At 46.0% G+C, this 25,346-nt stretch overlaps 1 protein-coding gene across 1 annotated transcript in view; it reads left to right on the top strand.

Annotated features, from left to right (window-relative positions):
- Positions 1–954: 954 nt before the first annotated feature.
- The window catches only part of LOC138580083 (methanethiol oxidase-like), a 364,838-nt gene continuing 340,446 nt past the window's right edge, over positions 955–25,346 (top strand). The window contains exon 1 of the mRNA XM_069650350.1: positions 955–1,076. Within this exon, the coding sequence (XP_069506451.1) occupies positions 1,073–1,076 (4 nt within the window). The 5' untranslated portion in view covers positions 955–1,072. The remainder of the gene's footprint in view (positions 1,077–25,346) is intronic.

Genomic DNA, 25,346 nt, shown 5'->3' with positions numbered 1-25,346 from the left:
TTACTGCAGATGGTGTTCTTGCTGGCCTCTGCCACGCAGTGCCCAGCCCATTTTCTTCGGACAAGAAGTCCCTGGCTCTGCCTATGGCCAGGGTGCACCTGCCTCACACTGCCCTTCACAGGACGGCCTGATGCCACTGTAGGCTTCATTCTGTGCAAGCTCTCCTGCATGTTGCTGCTCTGCCATCTGTGCCAGAGCCAGACAGGGCATTGCCAAGCCACGAAGCTGCGGGCAAAGGAAACGCTTTGCGTGCTGCAAACCGTAGGGAAGAATGCCAACAGCATCACGCATCTTAAGAAACAGCCTGCAAGACCTCCCCCCCCCCCAAAGATCGTATGCAGCCCCTGCAACACTACAACACAGGTGCACGCACTGAGGACCCATCATAGAAACGAAACCACATGTGTCTATTTCGGTGGCAGCTTGGCCTACTCTATGAACGCCTTCACACACGCACAAAAAACAATACGTTGCCAACCCCCCCCCCCCCCCCTCCTCCCCTCCCCCCGTTTCGCCCCCCACATGCTAAAACATCCATGGTTGGGCTGGCCGGGCCATAATATTGTCTTGGGCACCAGTGAAAAAGTGGCCCACAGTTGCAAATGGCAATTCATTCCTCTTGTGACACTTTTTGAATAGTACCCAAGGGGGAGGTTTTTCGATAAAATGTGATGCATTTTGTGCATTTTAAAGAAAGTTTATTCAGCAATACCGGTCAAAACGACTAGCCGCATAGCGAAGTCAGTCTTCATACTTGCCCCATTGGCCAAAATAGTGCCCCTGCCCCCCCCCTCGCAGTAGACACAGAGGCTGGTCCTTTCCCTTTGACAGCCACTGTAGAGCGTCGGCCGTTGGGTCTATTCGCTAGAGAGCAGGTCTTTCTCGACTGGCTGGGCATTTGCCATGCTTTCTGGGATGGCCGCCAGGCGTCTGAACACGCCCCCTTTTCTCCTCCTCCCTTGTGCCCGCCCCTGTCCCGTACAGATTAAAGTCCCTCCAAGGGGGGGTGGTGTGGACAGAACAACTCACAGACAGGAGCAGAGACGGGCTGTCCAGACCCCGCAATAGAAGCATGGGTAAGAAGCAAGTTGTCGGGGACGAGGAGACTGCGGTGCGCGGGAAAGGGAAAGGGGTGAGCCTGCAGGCAGAACACACGACTTGGGTGCAGAGGTGTAGAGAGTTGCGGCGCTCTGAAATGGAGGTCGGCGGCTCGGTCGGGAAGTGTGGCCGGAGTTAAGGGAGTGGGTGCAGGCGATGGAGATAATTACAGAGTGAGGGGGTTATTGACACGGGGGCAAGGGGCAAATGGGGCCGACCGGAAGGGGGACACGGAGAACAGGAGAGTGAGCGACGGAGCTCTCTGGCAAGGTGGGCTCAAGCAGAGGGGCTTCGAGGCACGTCAGGAAGTTGAAAGGTGAATGCGGGGCAGGGGGCGGGGGGGACTGGAGGGCAGGCCGGGGCGTATGTGATAGCAGAATGCGGAAAGGAAGAGTGGCTCAGGGAGAGGGCAGGGGAAGCGGGTAGGTACTTGGAAGTAGAAAGGGAAAGCCGTGTAGGGCTCTGGGGGCTCTCAACAACTTCATACAGACACTGCCGCAGCAAGATGGTGTCAGGAAATGGGCGGCGTGACCTCTGATCCAAGTCCACGTAATAATAAATGCTTGTACTGCCAGCTTTCATGCAATGGGCAACTTGCACACAAAAGAGGACACGGGCGAATGGTCCTGACTGGACGCGCTTGGCTGAGTCCAGAAAGCCCCGTTAGAGGCCACCGTCAAATCTCTGCCGATCCGTGCCTGCCAAAGGCAGAGGTCGAAGTGAGTGGGTACGAACATGCCTTAAGCCCCCCTCACGCCTGCCCCGGTAATTTCAATACTTTCTACAACTCACAGAAGCATGCTTTTCTGCAGACGAAGCACACCACTTAGTTTTACTTGAAAGGATCTGTAGAATGAATAACTTCACTTGGGCTCCTGCTGAGTAACTAACCTGTTTACCCATGTATAAGAAATTGTTATGTGCTGTTTTCTAGCTCATGTTTGGAAATGTAGGTTACTTTGGGGTTGGGGGGCATAATCTGTTTAAGTGGCCATTGTATGTTTCTTGTGTTGCCCAGCGTCGCATGAATTGGTCAAACGGTACATCAAACCGCAAGTCACACGTTTTCTGGTTTCACAGCTTGCAAGTGCGTGTGCTTAAGACTGCGCATGTTCCACTTGCATCTGTAGTTGTCCTGCGTGAAGGGCGGATATTTGGCAAGTTATGCCCTTATTGTTCTGTATTTGTAGGTTTGGCCTGCACACACTAGACTGCATTCCTCTGGGAGCATAAAAAGCCAGGACCCCGAGCATTTCACACAGGAAAACTTGAGATGTCTTTAATATGCATGTGTGACAACATCCCCTGCCCTTAGTAGTTCCCACAGTAATGCGTCGTGCTAATATGGCTATCGTGAATATAAGGTGCATACCAGCAAACAAAGTAACATACAGTAAGTTATTTATTGTTTGCTTGTTAGGCGCTTATACAATAAGAAAATAGTGTTTCAAAGCGCCCACAGGGCAGGGAGGGAGCAAGGGTAGGGAAAAACATTAAAAACACAATATTTAAAAGGTAGAATGGACGAGCCCTTGTGAGTATTCAGAACGTGCGAGTGCCGCAAGGAAGACGGGGTAAGTGTGAGTCCAAGCTCATGGGTGAACCACAGATGAAGTGCTAGGAATGTGAGTGCTACATGGACTGGGGCGGCGTAAGTGCGGATCTCCGTGGCGGAGGGTGTGCAGATGCAAGTGCTGTGGATGGACAGGAGCTGGGCGGAATTGGTGTGGGAGGGCAGGGCCCAGAGGATGCATAAGGGCCCAGGACACTGATTGCAGCAACTGTGACATGAGCAGAGGAGAGAAGAAGGGAAGGAGGAGGAAAAGAGGAAAGTTACATCAACTGGTGTTTTCCTCTTTTAGAAAATGGCTTTACTTTGCAATTGTCTCTATTTCTATAGAGAAGTTAGGTCAGGCTAACATGTTAATAGCCTGCCATCACAACAGGTTAAGGACAGTGGAGTAACTTTGCTGAAAATGTTGGGTGGGACATAAAAACTGAAGGAAAGGGTGGGGTGGGCGGATGGTGGCTCTGAGGGATCGTTTCGACCAAATTGTTAAAAGAAATGTGGTTGAATGGTAGATTTGACCTAATTCGGTCACCACCATTAGTTTGAAGCCACAGATATTGAACATGAAGAGCAGTGGTTACAGGGGTGGACCCTCAGCCCATGTTCGTTATTTTTGGCTTCGGCGGTTGCAGGGGTGTCCCCGCTTCCTCAACATTGGTGGCAGGGGACCCAACAAAAAATAAGTAGAAAAGTGACACTGCAGCGTCAGATCCGATCTGCGTTAATGCGATGTATCTAACAATGCATGTTACAGGAGAGGCAGCGGACGGAGAAAAAGGTAAGTGGGGGGGGTTTATGGGTGTACTGGCGGTTTGAGGGGACATGGGTTTGGTTTTTTGTACCGAGGTAAAAATGTGTTCGCAGTGAAAATGACTACGGTTAATTCCGCTGTGATTTTGTACAGCGGTCAAACAACCTAAATCCCTGAGGGATAACACTAAACTACTACACCACAAGAGTCAATTTCTGACTCTCTGTTCTAACTTTCATAAGATTCATGGCCTATCTTTAAAATTCAATTGGGCCCCCACACATCTCCAGCCGGCCTGCCATGCACCCAGTGACACAACATAACATTCACAAACTTAATTCCACTAGAACATACAAACAATGCATTATTTATCATTCCTTCAGACATAAAAGTCAACACGAATATGCTGGCACATACTCTCACTCACACACAACTGCACCCAGCACCTCCACTGACATACACTGTGTGCACACATTTATATGCACATTTACAATAGCACATGGAAACAGTGGCGCAATGTCCATTCAGCAGACCAGACTTTATCACCCCAGGATACGTGAAATTATGGGCTATGTTGAGTTGACCTAGTTGAACTATAAAGCCATGGCCGAAAGGACCAAATTCACTGGAATGTCAGCAATTTGCCAGATGTTTCCTTTCATTCAAAGGCAGAAACCATTGGTTAATGCAGTGCAGTGGGTGACCAAGTATAAATGGTATAGATTTTTCAATTCCATATATCTCGAAACTTGGGTTCTGCACAGCACCATATATGTCTACATGCTGATAGATTTTTCTACAAGATTCTGACTGATTAAAATTAAGGTATGTTTTCCTGTGTTCAAATGGCTTCAAACAGTGGAGTACCAAGCGGGAGAGTCGCAAGGGGGTGGTCAAGCTGCCCCCGTAGCTCTTTCAAGAGCTAGACCGGGACATTTGTCATTGGGACACCGCTCCCATTCGGCACCTCAAAGAGGGCGCCCAACGGAAAAAGTGTCTTGCTGGCAGGACAAAGTGTGCTGAGCAATTCCTGCTCAGCACGCTCATTGTCCTGGCAGCAGGACACCCTACCCGTTCTGAATGGTAGAGGTGTCCCGCTGCCAGGACAATGTCCCAAGGTGCGCTGGGCAGCAGAGGGTCCTCACGTTGCTCTGTATCAACAGAGTATTACAATGTGAGCCATTAGGCACTGATGGGAGGGAGGGGGGTACAATTAGCAGGGACTTTTGTCCCTTTAGAAATGGGAATGGAAGGGAGTGATCAAAAGTGAGAAGGGTGCATAATGTTGCATGCTTTATGAAATAATGACTATGGCTTTAAAACCCAAGGGGGATTTGTTAGGCTCACATTAATCTATATGATGCTATTGTGACTTTGCGTGCAGAATGGGGAGAATTAAACTAAAGCCATACTCCCATTGCTCAACTTATTTCTATGACAATGGGCCTCATTACAAGGTTGCCGGTCTGGTAACAATGGTGCCGGTAAGCTTGCCGGTACCATTGTTACCAGACCAGCAAGCTACGAGTTGTGCTCGCGGGTGCCTCACTGCCCACCAGGACTGACCTGCCGGGCGGACCGGCACCCACGAGCAGACCATGTCGGATGCACCGGCACCATTCAGAATGGTGCCGGTGCATCCGGCCTCCCCAATCCCATTGACCCCTATGGGGCTCGAATGGGAATGGGGAGCATTTTTTACTGCCGCCCGGCAATGGGCAATTACTGGGTTCGGCGGGGCCATAATGACCCGGTAATTGCCCATTCCCGGGCACCGGTAAAAAACGACTCGGGCGGCAGCTACCGCCGTAGTGGTAATGAGGCCCAATGTATGTAGTGTATGGTTAGTTTACTATGAAAGGCTAGTTTATTATGTAATGTGGTTTGCTTCCAATGCATTGCTATAAATAATATCTAATATGTATTATATAAATAATAAGCACATGAAATGTAAAGCAAAACCTTAATAAATATCTATATCGACTAGGCCTGTAAAGATGTGCACGGGCGCTTGAATTGTCCACATCCCAGTTTCACCATTTAACCAAGTGTGATCCTGAACAAATTATCTAATCACATTGTGCCTTATCTGCAGCTCTGTAAGTGATTCCGATTCACTTCAAAGCTTATGTTAATGTGTCATGTTATTATAATGGAAAGGGCTAATGACTGTAGAGTTGTTCCACATATAACAATAGTGCAATTTAGGTATTTTGCACCACAAAGCTATTTGTCACTTGGCTTATTTATGGCAACTTATTCTAAAATCACTTCCATGGTGTCTCCAAGTATCAAAGACCGATGATGCGCCTTGCAATGTCCTTTTCTGTGAAGTCACTTCTGTTGGTGCAATCCATGTGCTAATTAGGAAGTTTGCATGTATGTTGCCTTAGAGGGCTTGGACAGAACTCCCCAACAAACATACACAAACACAATTAAAAATGATTTAAAAAAAAAAACAAAAGTACATTTGCCCTGCTTTCAAATGCTGCACGGGCCACATCTCATGTTACACCGACCTAACCTCTTTGCACTCACACGCCTCTAGACAAAAACCATGAAGCTGAATGAGCTTCCTAGTTCCTGTCTGTGTGTCGCACGAACACGAAGCCAGAAAGCGATGCTCTGTGACACTGGCCCACGCAAGTGCTGCTGCTAACGTGACAGCCAGTTCAGCACCCTGGCTGCTGACTTTGAGTCAGGCCAGCCAGGGTCAGGGACTGAGCCACGCAGGGCATCCTGGCCCTGAATGTGTTGCAGCTAGGCTGCCAGGCATCTCTGCATTATGTAATGAGACAGCGTAAGCCTTGCTGAGAACCCCAGCCGGGCTCGCGCTGTTCAATTACATAATTGATTGCGGCCCCCCTGCCCTCCCTCCAAAAGATGGGGGGACAAAAAGGCCTGCCACAGAAGTTGGGGGGACAAAACCCCCTTCGCCCCCCCTATAATTACGCCCATGGTTAAGGACTCTTCCAATCCAGGATGCTTCCAGGCTCCACATGCTGGATTCTCTTGGGTCGACGGTGTGTGCGAGTGAAGAAAAGAGTGGGTGGGGCAGTGCTGGAAATGGAAAAAAATTACTGAGGGAACTGTCACCTCTTTGGATGTGCAGGGCTGTGGGAAGGAGGGGGCGTGGCCAAGAGGTGTGACCCTCGGTCAGGTTGTGAAACACAGTATCTCTTCATAGAACCTAATCCTGTGATTTGCATATAAGCAAACAGCATTATGGGACCATCATAAAGTACACAATTTTAAATGTTAAACATGTCTTATAGTGATTCAGTAAGAAACCCTTTAAATCAAATTATGTACTCTTGTGTTTTCATTGGGCACAATATTCACCCTAATAAAAAGATGTCTGTAAATTGCAGGACATACAATATACCAGTTTGGGTGACAGTAGCACTGTATGTCAGGCTTTGGCAGTTTTACATGCAGTCTCCCGTGCTGAGAGAAAGCTCGTTGAAGAACGGGTGTGCAAATGGGTTACTCCTGCGTGTAATGCAGCTTTAGGGCTAATGTTCTGTGCGAGCCCTTGGGCCTTGTGGAGTTATAGCATGTGTGAGCAACCCGCGCTTCAGCAAGCAGACTAGACTGCCTGCAGGAGACTAGTCAGCGCTCCGTGCGCCTGAGCCTTCTAGATGAAAGTGGTCTACCCGTCGAGGCGCCGGACACGATAGATGGTCTAATGGCTGCAGTCACAATGTCTCTCTCCTCTAACTAACCCAATTGATTGCCGGCAGTCACGTGGATATTGAATTCCCCAGCCGCCGTCTGCAGAAAGGAGGCTGCACTCGCGCCATCAGTGGATGTCCCGACACCCATGTCGGTAACGACCTGGATTACGGGTGCCATTGTGCAGAGACCTTCGCAGGCTGGGGGAACTAAGCTTAGGCACGGATGGGAGGGGCTGTGGAGGGCTCTGAAGCTCGCTGTGCCAGCTCGCCGCCAGGTTCGGACTGGCCTAAAGGGCAGTGCCCGAACCAAAAACACAAAATGCTAGTGTGTGCCGTGTTTTTGGGTCAAAGTGGGCTACTTTTTAGGGCCCAGTTCGAAAAGTTTTCACCATGCTGCAGCTTGTAGTTTTGACCAGTGTTACTGAACAAAATATTCTTTAAAATGCACAATTTGTGTCACATTTTATCAAAAACCTCTCCCTTGGGTACTAAGTCTGTCACAAAAGGAATGAATTGCCATTTGCAACTGTGGGCCACTTTTCCATTGGTGCCCGAGACAATGTTATGCCGCAGTCCGACCCTGCTCGCCGCTGGTGTGGAATAGGGAACGCCAGCTGTCAGAGCAGGTACCCCTGGGTCTGGGGGACGGAGCAGCGCTCCGTCTTGTTCCGGCCCATTCCCTGCGCTGGGATTGGGGGACTGGGAATCTCCTGCCCATCCTCCCTTTGGTCAGCACTACTGGGCGCTGACCAAAGCGCTCCTTGTGCAAGGGAGCCTTGAGGAGCAACAGGTAATTAAAACAAAAATCATGCTGCTGCTTGGCCACGACTTGATGTGCGCCCAAAGCGTAGGTGCTGCTGCACAATGAAACAGTGTGTTACATGTTACGGGTGCTGCGCCTGGAGAGCCCCCATGTGTGTTGGAGCTGGTACAGTTCCAGGACTGTGCCCCCCAGCCCCCAGTGATCCCCTCTATGCCCCCCACCCAGGACACCTTGCACGCTAACTTTTTTCTCACAGCTGGTGGCAGCCACAAACAGCAAAGTTAAAACAAGTCGCGCTGCTCAGGCAGGGATGCAGGTTGCAGATATGTGACATTGGGTAACCTGAGATCAGCCGCGCCTGTGTGAATTCGTTACTTTAAAATGGCGAATTACAGCCTACTGAACAAGTTTTCTGCTTCAAGTAACAGTCTGTATTGTCATTTAATGTGGGAAACTGGCATTAATGTTGACTCGAGGTGCTTAGCCATTCGTACACCTGGCATGGCAGCGGAGAACAGCGGGTCACATTACGAGTTTGCAAGTCGTTCGGTGGTAAATCTGGTGAATTACCACCACATCAGCTCTGAACATACCGAGATTTGCTAGAAAGACAGCTGGGGGGCCCTGCTTAACCACCATCTCCCCCACGCTGTGGAATGCCCCCCCCCCTCAGCAGACCCAAGACGAACCTGCCTATGCACTCTTTCGTAAAAAATCAAAAACCTCACTTTTCTAATGTATGTACATTGTGGTCTGCCCACCTACGCTGAATTTGACTCACGATCTATGATGCAACGTAACTACTTTTGTATGATTCACATCCTAAGATGTAATGCAACCACCTTCTTCTGTATGACTCAAGTTCTATGTTGTAATGTAATTTACCATATTATTTTCCATCGAGTCCTTACAATGTACCTTTAGCGTCGTGATACCTCCGGGTTTGGGCGCTATCAAAAATATAACAAATACAATTGTCGTGTAGTGGACCTGGAGTCTTCTGATCCATACTGGGTGTTAATATTCCTAGCAAAGCTGAAGCTGTGTTGGCAAGCTTTTTGTACTATTTTTGTCTTGGGTATGTCGTAGCTAGGAATGGCTTGTTTCATTAGCAGTGAAATTGACACATCATCTTAACGTTACAATCGCACCTAGGTTGCAGTTTCTTGCCCAACAAAAAAGAAAATTACAAACTATCCCCAGTCAGTCCATTCCCATGACCCAGTTTAGTTTTTTTGTGGGGCTGTACCTTGTATTCTCTTCAAGCTGCAAGCCTGTCTCGATCAATTGGCTACGAGCATGTGACTTTCTCACATGTGTATCCCCTGAAAGAAATTGGACATTAGGTTAGCCAGTGGGAGATGCTCAGCCTGTCCTGATTATAGGGCTAATCCTTTTGCATTCCAGCACTACATTTATAGTGGGAAAATATAGCCATGTACTGTTCAAGTACACAACATAAAATGAGCTGACGGGTATGACTTGAAGAACAGCCCAAACATGACCGCAGGCAACCTGAGAGCTTAGTGTCTTTATCATGACTGAGCAGCACTTCCACATGGGCAGGGCTTAGTCCTCCATCCTCCCGACTATTGGGATTTTCAGGACTTGCACATGCATGCTCCTGCTTCCTGTCACCAATCAGACTTGTTTGGGGCAGTTGGCCCATATGCTGTCATGCAATGTCACCGGGTGAAACATTACGTACTGGGACTCATCTGAAGTTAGTATAAATTCCTGAAGACTGCTGAAGGGAACATGTCTGCAGTGGCTAGTACACAGAGAATGTACTTTTTCGGGTTACAAGCTCCTGCTGTGAGTCCAGACACCTATCTGAGAGTAACCAATGAGAAGTGATATCACATTTTAATATAGCTCTTAATCCCAGGTCCTGCTTCTAGGCGCTACAATAGTAGATGGTATTACCTAATTTAAGGGAAAGACCATTTATAGAACTCTGATGAAGCAAGGGCCGAGTAGCCAGGCCAGGATGGCAGGCTGCACGTAGGTATTCGGGCAAAGAACTTAGTTTATTACACCAGAGATGGATAGAAATCTAATCTCGCCCTGCCCCCACACACCCCAGATTGCTCCATTTTACTGTCGTGATCTTTCAATACCCGGTTTGTCCCATCATGCATTGTAGCGACAGTAGAGCGGTTTCCTATTTCAGGCTAGTATTCCGCAAAAAGGTTGTGCTATTTTAGTGCATTGGTTCTCCCTATTCATATATATCTGTGTGTGTGTAATGATTTTTTTTTTTATTACTCCTTTTTTATTTTTTAGATCATTACAACTAGACACGAAGAACATGAAGTGTTAAAGAAACATGAAGCAATGTACAAGCCCCTCCCCCTCCTCACCCACTTCCCCATTGCAGGCTTTGTTTCTCTTTATTTCATTGTGGCAATAATTTCAACTAATACAGAGCTACACAGATGGAGACTTTATACGCCCTAGTCATTCGCACCTGTACCATAATATTCAGTCCGCCCAGATTCCTGAACCCTTGTGGGCAGGTGAGTTTCCTGAGATCCTCTGGAAGGTAGTGATTATTCTTATGATGAAGAAAAACCATATCTGTGAGTATTAAAGGGTACCTCACTATCGCCATTAGGCCCCGTAAGGTTTGCCCCTAAATCACATAGGGTGGAGTGGGCCAGCCTGTTCTGCCAAGATGAAATCACAGAACATACTTGAAGAAATAGCGTCCTCAGCACCTTACAGTCCGAGAGAGAGAGAGAGAGAGAGAGAGAGAGGGAGAGAGAGACACTCAGGTTGTCGGCTCTGAGATCAGTCAGGATCACGGGAGGGTTTTTTGGCACTGGACACCCTATAATATCCATCATTGGGCCTATAAGTTTTGCCAGCAACCCATGATCACTGGGCGTGCCCACCAGATGTGAAAGCTATCTCCCCTCTGCCTACAGCCCTTCCAGCATCTCTCTTAAACCCCGCAATATTCTCCCCAAAGTTAAACTGGCGTGCAGTGCCAGTGATATATTCCCGCCAGCCATGCTCCTCTAAATTCATGAAATTTACCGAAGGATTTTCCAGCTCTCCATAAAGAGTGCCAGATATGTTCCATAACCTCTATGGCGTGAACCTCCTCCCACTTGTAAAACCCTACATCTAATATTCATTAGTAGTGTACAGGTTTGAAACCAGCCACTTGGGTCGAATAGAACCCTGCAGTCATTGCTTAAAGATTGTGGGTGGCCCCATAGCCACCTTTCTGAGGTCTGGCTGCACCAGCCATGGTCCAATGTACACCGGTCTTCACTTCAGGCAGCATCCAGTTGACTTATTTGAAAAGACTCTTGGCCTGATTCATGGAGCATTTTCCAATGGGATTGCGGCATTCTAAAATGCTTCTGTGCATCAGGCCCTCTTTGTCCACAGACCTCTCACAACCTTATAACGACCCTCCCTCTCACCATCTACTAAAAGCATTTCACCCCTATGCTGGGGAAAACGTGCATTGTAATGGATAAGGCTCAAGAGAGACCGGAAAGTAGTGAGTCGGAATTTTCCAAATTGGATGATCCCAAGGGTTGTCAATCGTGCTCCTGAACCCACTAAAGTATCGTTTTTGGGCCAATGTGGTTTATTCAACCGCAAGACACGGGCAGCGAGGCACCGAACACCGCGAGATCCATAAAGAGATCCAAAGAGGCCAATCGTTTTTCTGCTTCTCCCTTTATCCGTGCAATAGTTTGAGATGTGCTGTCTGGAACGGAGCACCAAAATCAGGGAGTGTGAGTCTGCCCTTAGGTTTAGGGGCTTCAGCAATTCATATGAGAAGGGAGGGCTTCTGACTCCAAATACATTTTGTGATCGTCTTATTCAGATGTGCAAAAGCGCTCATGTGGACAATGACGGGAAGGGCACAAAAAAACCCAAAGAAACTGAGGAAAGATGGTTTTCTTCACAGGTTCTGTTTGCCCTCGCCAATTTAATCTCCAGGGGTGCCCGCAGCATCAAATGCACCTCAATTTGTTTTAATTCTGGGATAATTAGTGGAGTACATGGGACTTGTGCAAAGGTGTGATATAGATCCCTAACACTGTGCCCGATGAAATGAGGCCATGCGACCCACCTGCTGCATCACATCGCCCATTAACATTAACATTTCGGATCTATGCATATTTACTTTGAAGCCTGATGCCTCTTGATAAGTTTGTAAGTACTCTAGCAGCTCTGGTTTATTTCAAAATCTGTTTATTGGCATTCCTTGAATGCATAGCTGCAGGATCAACAGCGCGCCAGATACCACAAATGAGTAAACAACATTAAAGTGGGCAACAGTTTCATAGTCGCAAAGCAAACCTCTTCTGGTGTGTGAACACTGGTCAGTCCCGTCTGCAAGGTGCATACAGGTGTGATAGCTGTCAATACAAGGGGTAACCCACAAAGTCCAGATCCTCCTATAGGCAGCCTTGGGGCATCTGCATGTCCGTCATCTAGAAAAACCACAGATCAAACTAGAAGACCACACAATGATCATATACGCTTTTCGTCAGAGGGACAGACATTGGCAAGAGGGGTGCATTCCATGTCCCAGTATTTGTTGTGGTCTCAGACCTCTCCTCATGGAGTGTCACGGTTTTATAACACAGCATATTCCAGCCAGGCACTCCTTCCCTGACAATGAACGTGGTTCACAATTAAAATGCTTTTTATCTTTAATAAACCACAGATTCATTTTGAGTAGGCCTGCAACCCATCTTGCACCCACCTTCGCAAACACCCTGTGTCACAATGGACTAGGAACCAGGCCGGTGTGTATCAATAAAATATGTATTATTTAATGGAAAAGGAAAAATATTCAAAAACTATTTTACCACAGCCAACAATGTTGGGTCAACACAGATGAAATGCTTCCTACAGAACAATGGGTTCAAAAATCCAAACATAGCTTACATGGATCTTTAATGACAAAACAGGAAAAACGGGTTTAAAGCAAAGGATAGCACCAAGGTTAAGCACTCCCCCTGCAACACTCGACCCCAAACATCAGTTAACTTAATTCCCTTTGAATGGAAGACAGTGGCAAGGAGTAAGGATAGAAAGAAAACATCGGATTTGGAATACAGTCCACCACCCCAAGATGGGAAGTCAGAAAACAAAATGAAAACCCGTTTTCAGAGCAAAACGACAGAATCGTATTTGCTTATTACTCGCACAGTCCCTCACAACTGCTAAGGACAGCTAGAAAAGAAATGTGTGTTGCTACGCTTTAGGACATAAGGAAGCCTAAAGACTACTAATCAGCATGCCAGGGCAATGTGAAAACCAGGTAGGAAAATCGATTTTGGGGAAGAAAGCAAATGCAAAATAGAAATGCAAATGAAAATTAGTTTTACACCGGATTTGTAATGACAGGCAGCTAAGGAAAGGGATTATCTGTCAAAATCGGAAATGGGTTTTTAAGGACAAGGACAGAGGCACATAACAGATAGGATTTTAACAAAAAGGGATTGCTCTCAATGGGACTACGGTTTGGGTTTTTCAATGGGACATATACAAATTAGGAATGCACACAATGCACTGATAATTTGGTTTTCAATGACAAGGAGACTAATCCTTTTAAGGCAATACTTAAATGACTATAATTATTAAAAACACTCAGCAAAATTGTTGATTTCCAGTGGCAACAATATTGAACATGAATTTCAATGGGGAATGAATTGATTTATTTCAAGATGATACTAAGGATTTATACAGACAACTGAAAGATTTATCAAAGGAATACGCTAACATACACAGGCTAATACAGATTCTTCTATGGGAAGGTGAATGAATTATACCGGCAATATGGGACTTTCAATGGGATTTCCAATTGGATTTATGTTACAAAAGGAGAAATTTATTCAATTTGGGGCCGGGGCTATTTGCTACTTACAAAGTAAGCCTTGGTTTGATATTCTGGACAGTCAGCTGGATCTCAGGAGTCGCTGGACAGCTAGGAAAGGGTCAGGTCTCTGCACTCTCTTGGATGGGATCAGCTAGGCAACTAGGAAAGAGGTCAGGTTTCTGCACTCCTGGATGTTAACTTTCAGCTTACCCTCTGCTGTCTTTCTCCTGCCGCCCTGGATTCTTGTGTGTCTCCTTTGTCCAGTACAGTCCCCCCTTATATAACCCAAATGACCTCATTCATTTTACAATCTGGGGGAAGTACCCTAGAATTACTCCTACCCTGGGATTGGACAACCTACCATTCTTCCCTCTGCCCTCTGGTGTCATTGGTTCAAGGGGAGGGAGCATCATCTGTCTGTTTGTCCTTTATGACAGTTCTTTGTTTCTTACGTCACTTTTTAGCAAAACTTTATGTATCATAACTGCCAACTTATACTAGACACTGCCGTAAGAAATAGATAGGTGGTTTCAGGGGGTCATTGGGAATTAGGCAAGACGATCGCTGACTGTGTGAGGTAGCATGGGCCCTTGGTACCTTTTTGTCCTTTTCATGAAATGCATAATAGTTATCACTCTGCAAAGGATCAAGCACTAATGTACATCTCCATCTTTCCACCAACCATCATATTTATCCCATTTTTAAATCAGCCAGAAACAAGTCTTGACAGGCCGTTTCAGTTCACAAAGTCCTAGAAACAAGCACGTAGTGTCTAAAATTCCGCCTGTAAATCACATGGAAAAATATCATAAAACAAAACTATTTCTTATTCTGAGTGCTGGGGAAAAATGCCTAAAATGCATAATGCCTTTAATGTCAATTTGGAGGATCTGTCACGTATGGGAGGACTGTGCCTCATTCCTCACAGCAAACTGTCTCCCCCTGGCTCAGCTTGCAGCAAAAGACTTTTATTATACCCTTTGAAGTTTGTCAGTTTGTCCTTGGCAGTGGGTGCTGGAAGGAGCTCACACTTCTTGGTCAAGCACTAGCCACACTTGTTTTCTTTGTCTCTTCTGCCAGTACTGTCTTCTAGTCTGGCAGAGCAGAGGATTATCACACCCATCACATGTCATTGCGGAATGGTTCACTTATTAATGCGACTTCCAGTGGTAGGCCAGGCATTATGATATGATATTTTATTTGTATGGCACTCGTACACAAGTGTTTCAGAGCGCGACTAGGCAAGGGAGGGGAACAGGGGAGAACACAACACAACAGCGATCTTACTAGGCCCAGCGACATTGGGAACGTGCAAGTGCATGGGAAGGGAAAAGGGGGAAAAAGTGCATGGAAGGGGGAGAGTGGAAAGTGCGGAGCAGAGGAGAGAAGATAAATAATAATAAATAAAAATAAATAGAACATTGGGGCAATAAACAGTTGTAGTGCAGCCAGCAAGTGGCAAGTGCTGTGTTTAAGGCAGCAGACTGGGTAAGTCTGATAAGTGCAGAAAAAGAAGAAAAATGTGGGGGGGGCTGTATGGGTACATATACAGTCCCCAGTGCAAGGGGTGGCCAGGAGGCAGTGCAGGAGGGTGGCAGGGTAAGCAGGTACCTGGGCCCAGGGGACAGAGGGGGGCCAGGTGCACAAGGCCAAGAGAGAGCACATCAGCAGGGGACCGGGGGAGCGAAGTCAGAAGCAAAGAGGAAGGCCTTGAGGTGCTTCCGGAACCGGAGATCGCTCTCCTCCAGTTTTAGAGTGGCAGGGAGGCTGTTCCAGAGGGAGGCCCCAGCCGAAGATAGAGATCTACCCCCAGCTCGTTTCTTTGAAAATCGATTGACCCAGTGTGAGTTAGAGGTAGAGGAGCGAAGAGCTCGAGAGGGGAGGTATTTGCAGAGGGATAGCTGAAGGTATTTTGGACTCAGGCCCCAGAAAGCCTTGTGGACAATGCAGAGGTTTTGAATGTAATCCTTGCATCCACTGGGAGCCAATGGAGAGATTTCAGAGCTGGAGAGATACGATCCCAGCGCTTGAGGCCAAGGACAAGTCTCACAGTCCTGTTCTGGATAAGTTGCAGAGGGCGGCGAGTAGAGGCAGGTAGATTTAGGAAGAGGCTGTTACAATAGTCCAACCTAGAGAGAACCAGAGCTTGGGAGACAGTGAGCTTCTGAGGGAAGGAGAGGAAAGGCAGAGTACCTCTGAAGAGGTGCAGTAGGAAGTTTGACTTTTTAGAGCCTCAGATATGGGCAGAGAAGGAAAGTGTGGCATCAAAGATCACCCCGAGGTTCTTAGCCTTGCAGCTAGGGATAGGAGGAGGGCCAAGGGAGGCCGGCCAGAGAGTGAGGGAAAAGGATGGAGATGTGTGCCGATGAGGAGGATCTCAGTCTTGCTGGCATTCAGACAAAGACAATGGCGGCACACCAATCTTGAATGGCAGTTAGGCAGTCGGAGATGAGAGAGGGAGAGGAGGTGGACGAGGGCAGCCAGAAAATGAGTTGAGTGTCATCAGCGTAGCACTGGAAATTTGAGCAGAAAATGGCAATGCAGTGGGTGAGAGTTGCCAGGTATTGGTTGAAGAGCCAGGGTGAGAGGTTAGACCCCTCTGGAAGCCCACAGGTGGAGAGGAAGATAGATGATAGGAAGGACCCCAGTTGGACCTGGGAGGGACGATCAGAGAGAAAAGAGGTCAGCCAGGCCAGAGCCGTTCAATTGAGAAGTGTCCTGCCTGAGCACCAACTGGTTTTCTGAGCCTCCTCCAAGTTGATTGAAGTCTTGTGGGGGAGAATATAATGTACATTGCTTAGCCAACCCCCTGCCCCCCCCCCACAACACTTTTCACTGAGGTTTCTGTGCGAGCAAAGATGTCCTTTCATATTTTCTTTCCTACGTGTGCAAGCAGTATTTTTCATCTGATGTTAGAAATGCGGTTCTGTAGGTCATGGGATTAATTTGATTTGTCCTTTTGAGTGGGTTTTGCATTGACTGTTGATCCATGGATACGCAGTGGTAAGCCCTCTGCACAGAGCTCTTTGATTTGACACGGGATGAAAAAGCGAAGACCTTTTTTTTCTCCATTTGCAGTGTTTTGAGCGCTACAGTTCACATGAAAGGGAAAACAAAAGCCATGTCGGGTTTCAATGTAGACACCCTTGCCCCTCATGTGAATTAGCAATAAGACAAGGCTGTTTTGGATGTAGTGCATTCTTCTTGTTCTTCAGATGCAAGAAAAGCAAATGCAGAGCCATTCTGAATGTAGGTCATGACTTCTTATTATTCAGATGAAAGAAAAGTAAATGCAGAGCCGTTCTTGGTGAATGGTTCAACTTTTGATCATTCAAAATGGAATAAAAGCAATTTCAGAGCCATTCTTTGGGTTCAAGGTTCAGATGCTTGCCACATATGTGCCAGGGAAGCAGAGCACAAGCGTTTTTGGTGGCAATGTTTAAATGCCAAGTTTAAATCACAAGTTTAATCTTACCCAAAAACGTTGGCACCTTCAGGCAATTCCAGGACATATGCATGAAATCCGCTGTAGGACTCCCACGCCATGGACTCTCGAGCCGTATCTGTGTGTTTAAACCTAGCAAATCTGCTGGTGGTCATGTATGTTCTATGTAGTATATGCAGTTGTAATAGCCGGAACCTAGCATTCCTGGAAACAAAAAGTAATGTATTCTCCCACTGTACACCTTGCAGCGTGATACCCAGGTCCATGTCCATGCTATCCGGGCACTACTCCCTTGAGGACATGCACGAGACATGTTCCTAGCAGCTCTGTTATTGATCTAATCCGCTCTGTAAGTGACAGTAAAATATTTTATACCAATTGTAACTCGTTATTTATAACGCGCTTAATACCCAAAGGTTTCTAAACTCGGATCCGGGGATCGAACCAGTGTTGCTCTGTGTCGTCTTGCTTCCAAGGTGAGCGTGTTGCCCCCGAGATATCCTCCTGAGACTACAAAGATATTCATTTTGTTTTTCTGATTACTGAGAGGTTCCCCCATTATATTGTGGTTTTGAATAATCTGGGCAAAAAATGGCTCCAGGGATGGGTGTAAGGGATGATAGCTTCGCCCATTGGCAATCACTCTAGCATGCTTTCGGAGGGCCAGAACATGTCCTGACTTTATCAAGTATGTTTTCCCCAAAGCCCATAGAGTATAATGTACAAACAATGAAGCGCCCGTCCACTCTATTGAAAGCCTTTTTGGAAGCCAAAGTCACTTGCTGTTCATATATTGTCAAATGCTTGTTTATTTTATATAAACACCTGATTGTTCTACCCTACCAAGTGAGGCATGGTTTTTGAAATGTAATGCTAAAATACTTTTGGAAATCTTAGTGTCCTCGTTAACCTGGGCGACTCGACTATAGGGAAGCACACAATGAAGGACCTTTTCTTGCCTGTGAGGTTAAAACAATTTTAGACTCTGCCAATGTGGAAGTCAGGGACCCATATTCTCACATACTGGGGCTGAAGGAGGGAATTGCTCGCAGTGGATTTCCTTTGGGGCAATGGCAATTCCAATGTTGACTCTGACGTTTATTAATTGTCAGCCTTTTTATTGCTAGCCTAACCTCCTCATGTGTCACAGGACTATCCAAATGATCTTTGTAAAGTGGATGTGCTAGTGGATATGCTCGGCAAGTGAAACCGATACACAATTGTTATTTGTTCTCCCTCCACTAATTAACCTGCTGCATGAAAGCTCGCTAGTTACTTGTGAATTTGTTTGTTTCTAGTTAAACTCCCCGAAAATCCCTGATCCCCTTGACCTGTTGTGAAACCCTGGCCCTCTAGTTTAAAAGCCTAGTATTTACTATCCTTCTCTGACTAAGTATTTCTGGTGGCGGTACAGGAGCGCACTCTCAGCTTTCCTTGTATGAATAATACCTAGTTGCCTTTTACTGCCTTCATGTGCCTCAGAGGGTGTGGAAGTTATTACATTACATTACATTTGTTATGCGCACTATTGGTCCTCGGATATAAAGGCGCAGACTAGACAGACAATAAGGAAAACAGGGAAAGAGACACAATAGAACAAGAGAAAAAAAGGAAACCCTGAGTAGTGTAAAACAAGGGTACCCCGCAAGGCAAACGAAAACAGGGCATTCCATCATAAAACTGCCTGACTAAGAGTCAGAAAGGTACGATTCCCGAGTCCTGGTAAAACCAGATCGAAGAAAAGAAGGTATCAGGAAAAAAGGAGCGTTTTCAATTCTTTCTTGAAAGCTTGGAGGGAGATAATGCTCCTTAATCTGACAGGCAATTTGTTCCACAGGGAAGGCGCCTTCACATTCAATGCCCCATTTTCTGCCTTTGAGGTATTGCCCCATTTTCTGCCTTTGAGGTATTGCCCCATTTTCTGCCTTTGAGGTATTGCATCTAGGTTGTATTATCAGATTTTGATTTCCTGATCTGAGAGTTTGTTGATTACACTTCTCTTTTATATGGCTTTGTAGATAAGCAGGCATTACTTGTAGCCTGCATTTGAAAGTAATGATCAGCACTATAAAAGAGATCCAGGAATCAATGGGAAGCCAGTGGAGAGAACGCCTGGCCTCAGTTACGTGGCTGTGCCTAGGAAGTCTGAGAACTACTCTGACCGCCCAATTCTGAGCTACCTGCAGCCTGCGCTGTTCTTGCTGACTGATGCCCAACAATAAACTGCAGAAATAATCCAGCTTTGCTCCAATTATTACCCTGGCAATTGTCTCAGCACTTCATGGGCCTCAAGTGAGCCAATAGTTTAATATAATACACTACTCCCGCCACTACTGTAGAGACATGAGCCTTCATGCTCCGTGTCGAGTCCAGAGTTACCCCCAGAATTTTTGTTTTAGGTAAAGGAGAGATTATGTCATCTACCAATTTAAAAGAGCTATAGGCTTGATTTAAATAATTTAATGCTTTAGAACTACCTACAATCAGCAACTCTGTCTTGCTTCGATTCAGGGCTTGGAAATTATCCAACATCCACCTTTCGATCAATGCAAAGATTCTATTAACCTCTAACTCATCAGTCTCATGATGTCCGGTTAATGAGATGACACATTGGGTGTCATCTGCATAGTTTTAGAATACGACCCTCTCTTCCTCTAACATGAAGAAGAAGGGGGCCATAAACAGATTATAGAGGCAGGGCGACATACTTGCCCCTTGTGCAACCCTGTACAGCACTGATAGTGGAGTGGCTTCAGCGAAGGCAGAGCAAATTCTATGCTTCTGTGCTCCAGAAATGATGCAACCCACTGGGCTGCCGAGTCAGAGAGGTTTGCTACCTCCTGTAATCTGGGAATAAGAATGGAGTGTTTGATTAAATCAAATGCTGCGGATTGATTTAATGAGTTAATCAGAGACAAACCACTTCTGTCCATTTCCCCCAAAAGTTTAGTTTTCATCTCAAGAAGAGCAGTTTCTGTCCCATATTTTTTCTGAAACCTGACTGGTTAGGATGGAGAATAGGATGTGACTTCAAAAGCTCAGCTAACTGACATAGGCCACCCTGTCCAGAATTTTAAGTAAAAAGTGTGTGTTGGAGATGGGGTGAACATTTTACGGATTATCCATTGCCAAACTTAGCTTTTTAAGAATTGGGGTGACCATCGTAGATTTTAGCTCACCTGGGTTATGGGTTTTATGTTCTTTATATTTTTTCAATTCCTGCGAACTACTTTTCTACAAGCTATGTGACCCTCCTCCTTTCCACTAGTAGCTTAGGCATTAATTCACTGTAGTACTGTCTTAAAGCCGTTCAATGGTTGCCTTGATTAAGTGTGTTTCGGATCGTTAAATGTGAAATTTTCCTCAATTGCCTTCAACATCTTTTTGCGGAGAGGGAAGGGGATGAGATAATCCAATAAAAAATTAAACGCACTAAGTGTAAATTTTGCAACACCCGTTGTGCCGTTCAGGACTAAACCCATCCCCATATTCAGAAAATAACGTGCACCCGGGGGTGTCGGAAAAGGAAAGTAAACTCCTCTTCTAGACCTCACAAATCAAATAATTAGAAATACCCCCATAGCGCCACTATACAACTTTTACTGAGGCTAATGAACAAAAGTTTAGACTCAACATTTTAACCCAAAACTCTTTTGCCATATCACCTTTGTAAAACTCCTATTCATTCAGTCTCTAGTGAATTTAACAGACTCCCATGATCAGGTAGGACGCTTTCCACGCTTTGCCTTGTCTCATGTCCTCCATCTCGAGGGTTTCCCCTCCATCTGCAACCTTCTTCTGGTTGATGATAACAAGATCTCCAGCAACAATTACAAGGCTAGGGTTCTTTCCTCATGAGTTGAAATCCTGTAGAGTTGGCGATCAGTAGAGAATTGCAACCCAAACAGGAAGAGCCTCATATATTGAATTTGGTGTTTGAGTTCCCTAGTGATCAGCTGAATGTCCTGACGCCTCATGTGTACTAGGAGCCACATCTTGAAGTGGCTGAGCCTCAGATCCATTACAGCAAAGATGAGGCAATCACAATATCCCACTGCATTATTCTTATCTGTCTTGGGTCCCACGTGACATCTGCCTTATCCATCTCAACAAAAGCAGTGTATTGTAAGCCCTGAAATTCTCTAAATTACGGTTCTACATATGACAGAACATTGTTCCCTTCCTTGGTAAGATATTTAACACGTTATCCCATATTGACCCACTCTCAAGCTCTTCGCTGAGAAGCTGAAGATCTGGTGTAAAATGGTGCAATTCCTTAAGAGAGATTAACTAATTTTGTTTTTATTTACGCCTTTTCATTCAGATCTGCTTCCACCCAAGTACTGCCTTTCTTGCATTAGTCTCTTGATGGAATTATCTTCTTTTAGATTTTATAATTAGTCTTGGAAGGTCTTCAAAGAAATTTCTTGTGCCAAGACACTGCATCAAATCATGCTTGGTTAAAGTCGGTCTGGGGGAGGGGGGTGTGAAAGGGGCCCCTAGGGGACCCTGACGTCTATGGAAACAAGGCGGGTCACCACACACGATAGAGACGCCAGACACAAGGTTGTATTCCCAAAGCTAGGGTTTTATTGCAAAGCAAAAGTCTCAGTTGGCCAACTCGGTCTCACGCCCCGCGACGTGTATCTCTAGACCTCGAGGGACGCCAGAGAGTGAATTACGTACATCAGTTACATATATACAAAATGCATATTAAACAATCAGCTATGACATGTTTAACACCCCTCTTTATTGGGTTTCTTTGAACTTGGTGTGATGATGGACAAATCCGACCACTATGATACCTTCAAACATCTATTCTAGTAACAATTTGCAATTTGTGAGTGCGTAGGCATCTTTCGGTTATTGAATAGAACACGGCACTTCTGTTCTTGGATGCGAACTACATACGGGGGGGTTGCATTCCGGACCTTGCTATCTATCAGGTGCTATTCGCGTCCTGGGAGCCGACATGCTCTTAGCGGGCTCAGCAAAGGGGGGCCGTTAGAAAAGCATAATTCAAGCCTTTAGCGGTATTATTCTAACATATTCTACCATATAACGAGACTGGCTGGCAGCTGTGAAATGATTAAATGCCCTGCAGCTCTGCTTCAAGGCTACATTAAGGAGGGAGCCGGGCATTCTTCCTGGCGCTGCCTACGTTTGTGTTTCAGCGAACTCTTGTTATCCTCTCGGCCCTGCGGCCTTGTCCTTTTCACATACAGACAACAATGTTCCACAGTCGAGCAGTGTAAGTGGAAAATATACTGCAAAGCAATAGGAACAGAAAGCAATGAGCAATGGTTAGAAAACAAAATGGCGATTCTTGTTACATCAAAATGGCCGTTCATTGGCAAACTCGAAAACCTATATTCTGTTGTATCGTGCATGAGACGGTTGGTCCACGGCCACCAAAATGCGTTTGCGGTCTCAAATTATAGGTATTCGTATTTCTAGACTGAAAGGTCGAGGGGATGTTTCACCACCACCACTGTAGATGAGCTTTCATTGTTAACACTAGCAGGTTGATCAGTAGACTTCTCAGCACTTTTGTTCTAGCAGCTCTGCAGGGTTCTTGTTTGTACTGCTAGCACCTCTCCATTGAGTTGGAGCAGACAATCAAAGTCTCAGTATCTTTACAGGCCCAGCCTCTTGTACCAGCTTCACAACTTGGGTTAATCAAGAGACCATCAGCCAAATATCAAGATGGTAGAAGAGACCCCTCTTGGCACCCCACACGCCTGCATATCAGAGTAGGTCTTCCCAAAAAATATTAACCTTATGGCAAACCTCAACACTTACTAGTGTCCTGGCGCCTTCAATCCTGAGAGGGGCTATAATGATCAAGATAAGTCTGCTTCCTATTGACAGGTGGCTGCCCTCCTGGGATTCCTATAAATCCCACTGTTGGTGAGGTGCCCATACCCAATGGTCACCCCATATCCAGGTGACCACAGAAACACGCATGAATGATGCCTGGATTCAAGCTGTTTTTGACCTCCATCAGCACCAGCTCCTCTAATAGGAATGTTCATTCACAGGTGCTGCTTCTAGTTGCTTACCCTCCTTGGCACCATTATTCACCCTTCTTTCACAACATCCTCTGACACAGCAGATTATTTTCCCCTTCATGGTGCTTCCAGAGGTCACTCCAGCCGAGATTGGAAACCTCTTCACCGTACCATTGTGGACTTTCCTCCAAAGTTCCTCAGTGAAGGCTCTGGTCTTCCCTGGCTCCAGGACTCCCTGTTAGGCAGCAGCCGACCTCCTGGAAGCACAGCTGCTGTACCTGTTTCTCAGCACTTACCAAATGCTGGCAGGGAGCACTTCCAAATGAATAGTAATTACTCCTGTAAGCTCACTTCCATTCGTAAATATCTGCGGTATTCACAGTTTGCAAATTATTAATGCATAATAAGGGTGGCCTTGGCCCCAGCGTTTACTGTGCATGCAAGGTATAGAAACCAAATTAACCACTAAGATTGCAAGTTAAAACACATTTATTTAACCAGTCAGGCTCTTTGGAAGCACTAATGAAATATGATATTTTTATGCTGCAGGAAGCCTGGCTGACTTCTGAGACATCGGTCAATGGGTTCCAGGTTTATGAGGTTAGCAAAGCAAGGACCCAGTGGAAGACCATTCGGGGGTTATTAATAGGTGTTTCTGATGTCTTCAGCTCCAGGAGGTACCCTGTGCCTATGGAATGTGGAAATGTAATGGCATTAGAGTTAAAATGTATGACGGAAACTGGCATAGATAAACTACTGATCATTAATGTGTATACCCGCCGGGACAAAGGAACGGGGAACTAATCTGTGAAGCACTAGAAGACGCCCTAGCAAACTGGGACAGCATCCAAAGTCAAGGGGCGATTCTAGTGGGCAGGGACGTTAATGCCAGATGCCGGGATACCTCAGAAAGGCCGGTAAATAAGAATGTCTTCCTGAAAAGTGAAATGTCAATGGGAAATGGTGGTTGGCCTTCATTGAAGACTGGGAACTCACACTCCTAAATGGCAGAGTGAGGGGTGATGTTCCTGGTCAATTTACATGGGGATAATGAAAAAACTAAGGCCACGCTTGACTATCTTTTTGGCAATAATATTCTTATGGAGAGCATTTTAAAACTTGAGGTGATCACTGGGGTAAACAGTGACCATGGAGTACTCACATTGACAATAAACCCCAGGGGGATGGAGACCTGTTGATGACAAATGGAGGGTTAGTCTGTAATCATGCTGAAAGTTGTATACATTGAACAGTTGCTAACCTGCAGAAGGCTTCACAAGTAGCTATTAGGGTTACCATTAGTGAAATGGAGGAACTTGTAGGTTTAACCCCAGTTGAAATTGAGGACTGGCTAAAGGGAGTTGCCGAAGGAGCGGGAGACCTTAAAGATATTCAGTCGCTTGGCAAGTGTAAATGGCAAATCCTTTGATATTGCTATTCGAGGTGCTAAGCAAAAACAACATAGAGATCCAAAAGCTATTAAAAGGGCCAATTTGAATCAGCAGGAACCAACCGCATTAGTTAAAATGGAGAAAAACAGTTATTGAAATTGGCTTGAATATTGGAAAAACTCATTAGGAATGCTCAGTAGCAGCAAATGCTGGGGGCCTTTATATCTAGGAACTCTCACTCCATATGGCAGATGCTAACGCAAACCAAGGGTAGTAAGACCAAAACGACCCTTAACCCAATTAATAAGGACACTTGGGAAAAACATACAAAATCTGGGTGACTGCTCGAGCCTTTGCTGGTACCAATGGACCCGGCCTCTCTGAAGGTATGGCCGTTGAATATTATGTTAGATTGTATGATTGATTCAATAACAAATCTTAAGACCTCACAAGCACCTGGTCCAAATGGGTTGTCTAGCTTGGTGTTGAAAAACTACAAGGAAGCCTGGGCCTCCAACCTGCTGTTGTTGTATAATACGATCTGTGTTGGAAAGTTGACAGAAATGTTCTGGACAACTACATGCTGCTGTCAATGCTGTACATAACCGGTAAACTGTTTGGAACTTTCCTGCTGAAGGAGTTGCAGAACTGGGCTGAGGAATCTGGAGTCCTATATAAATATCAGACAGTATTTCGCCCAGGTTCCACAACTACTCATAACATAAGAATGTTGGACATGCTGGTTAGGAAGGCCAGGAGGAAAAACAAGCCTCCATTATATAT

Source organism: Ambystoma mexicanum, chromosome 1p (genome assembly GCF_040938575.1).
Source record: "Ambystoma mexicanum isolate Mex_15411 chromosome 1p, UKY_AmexF1_1, whole genome shotgun sequence".
NCBI classification, from domain to species: Eukaryota; Metazoa; Chordata; class Amphibia; order Caudata; family Ambystomatidae; genus Ambystoma; species Ambystoma mexicanum.
Note: the sequence above shows the minus strand (reverse complement) of the source record. Positions and strands in the feature narration are given on the sequence as shown.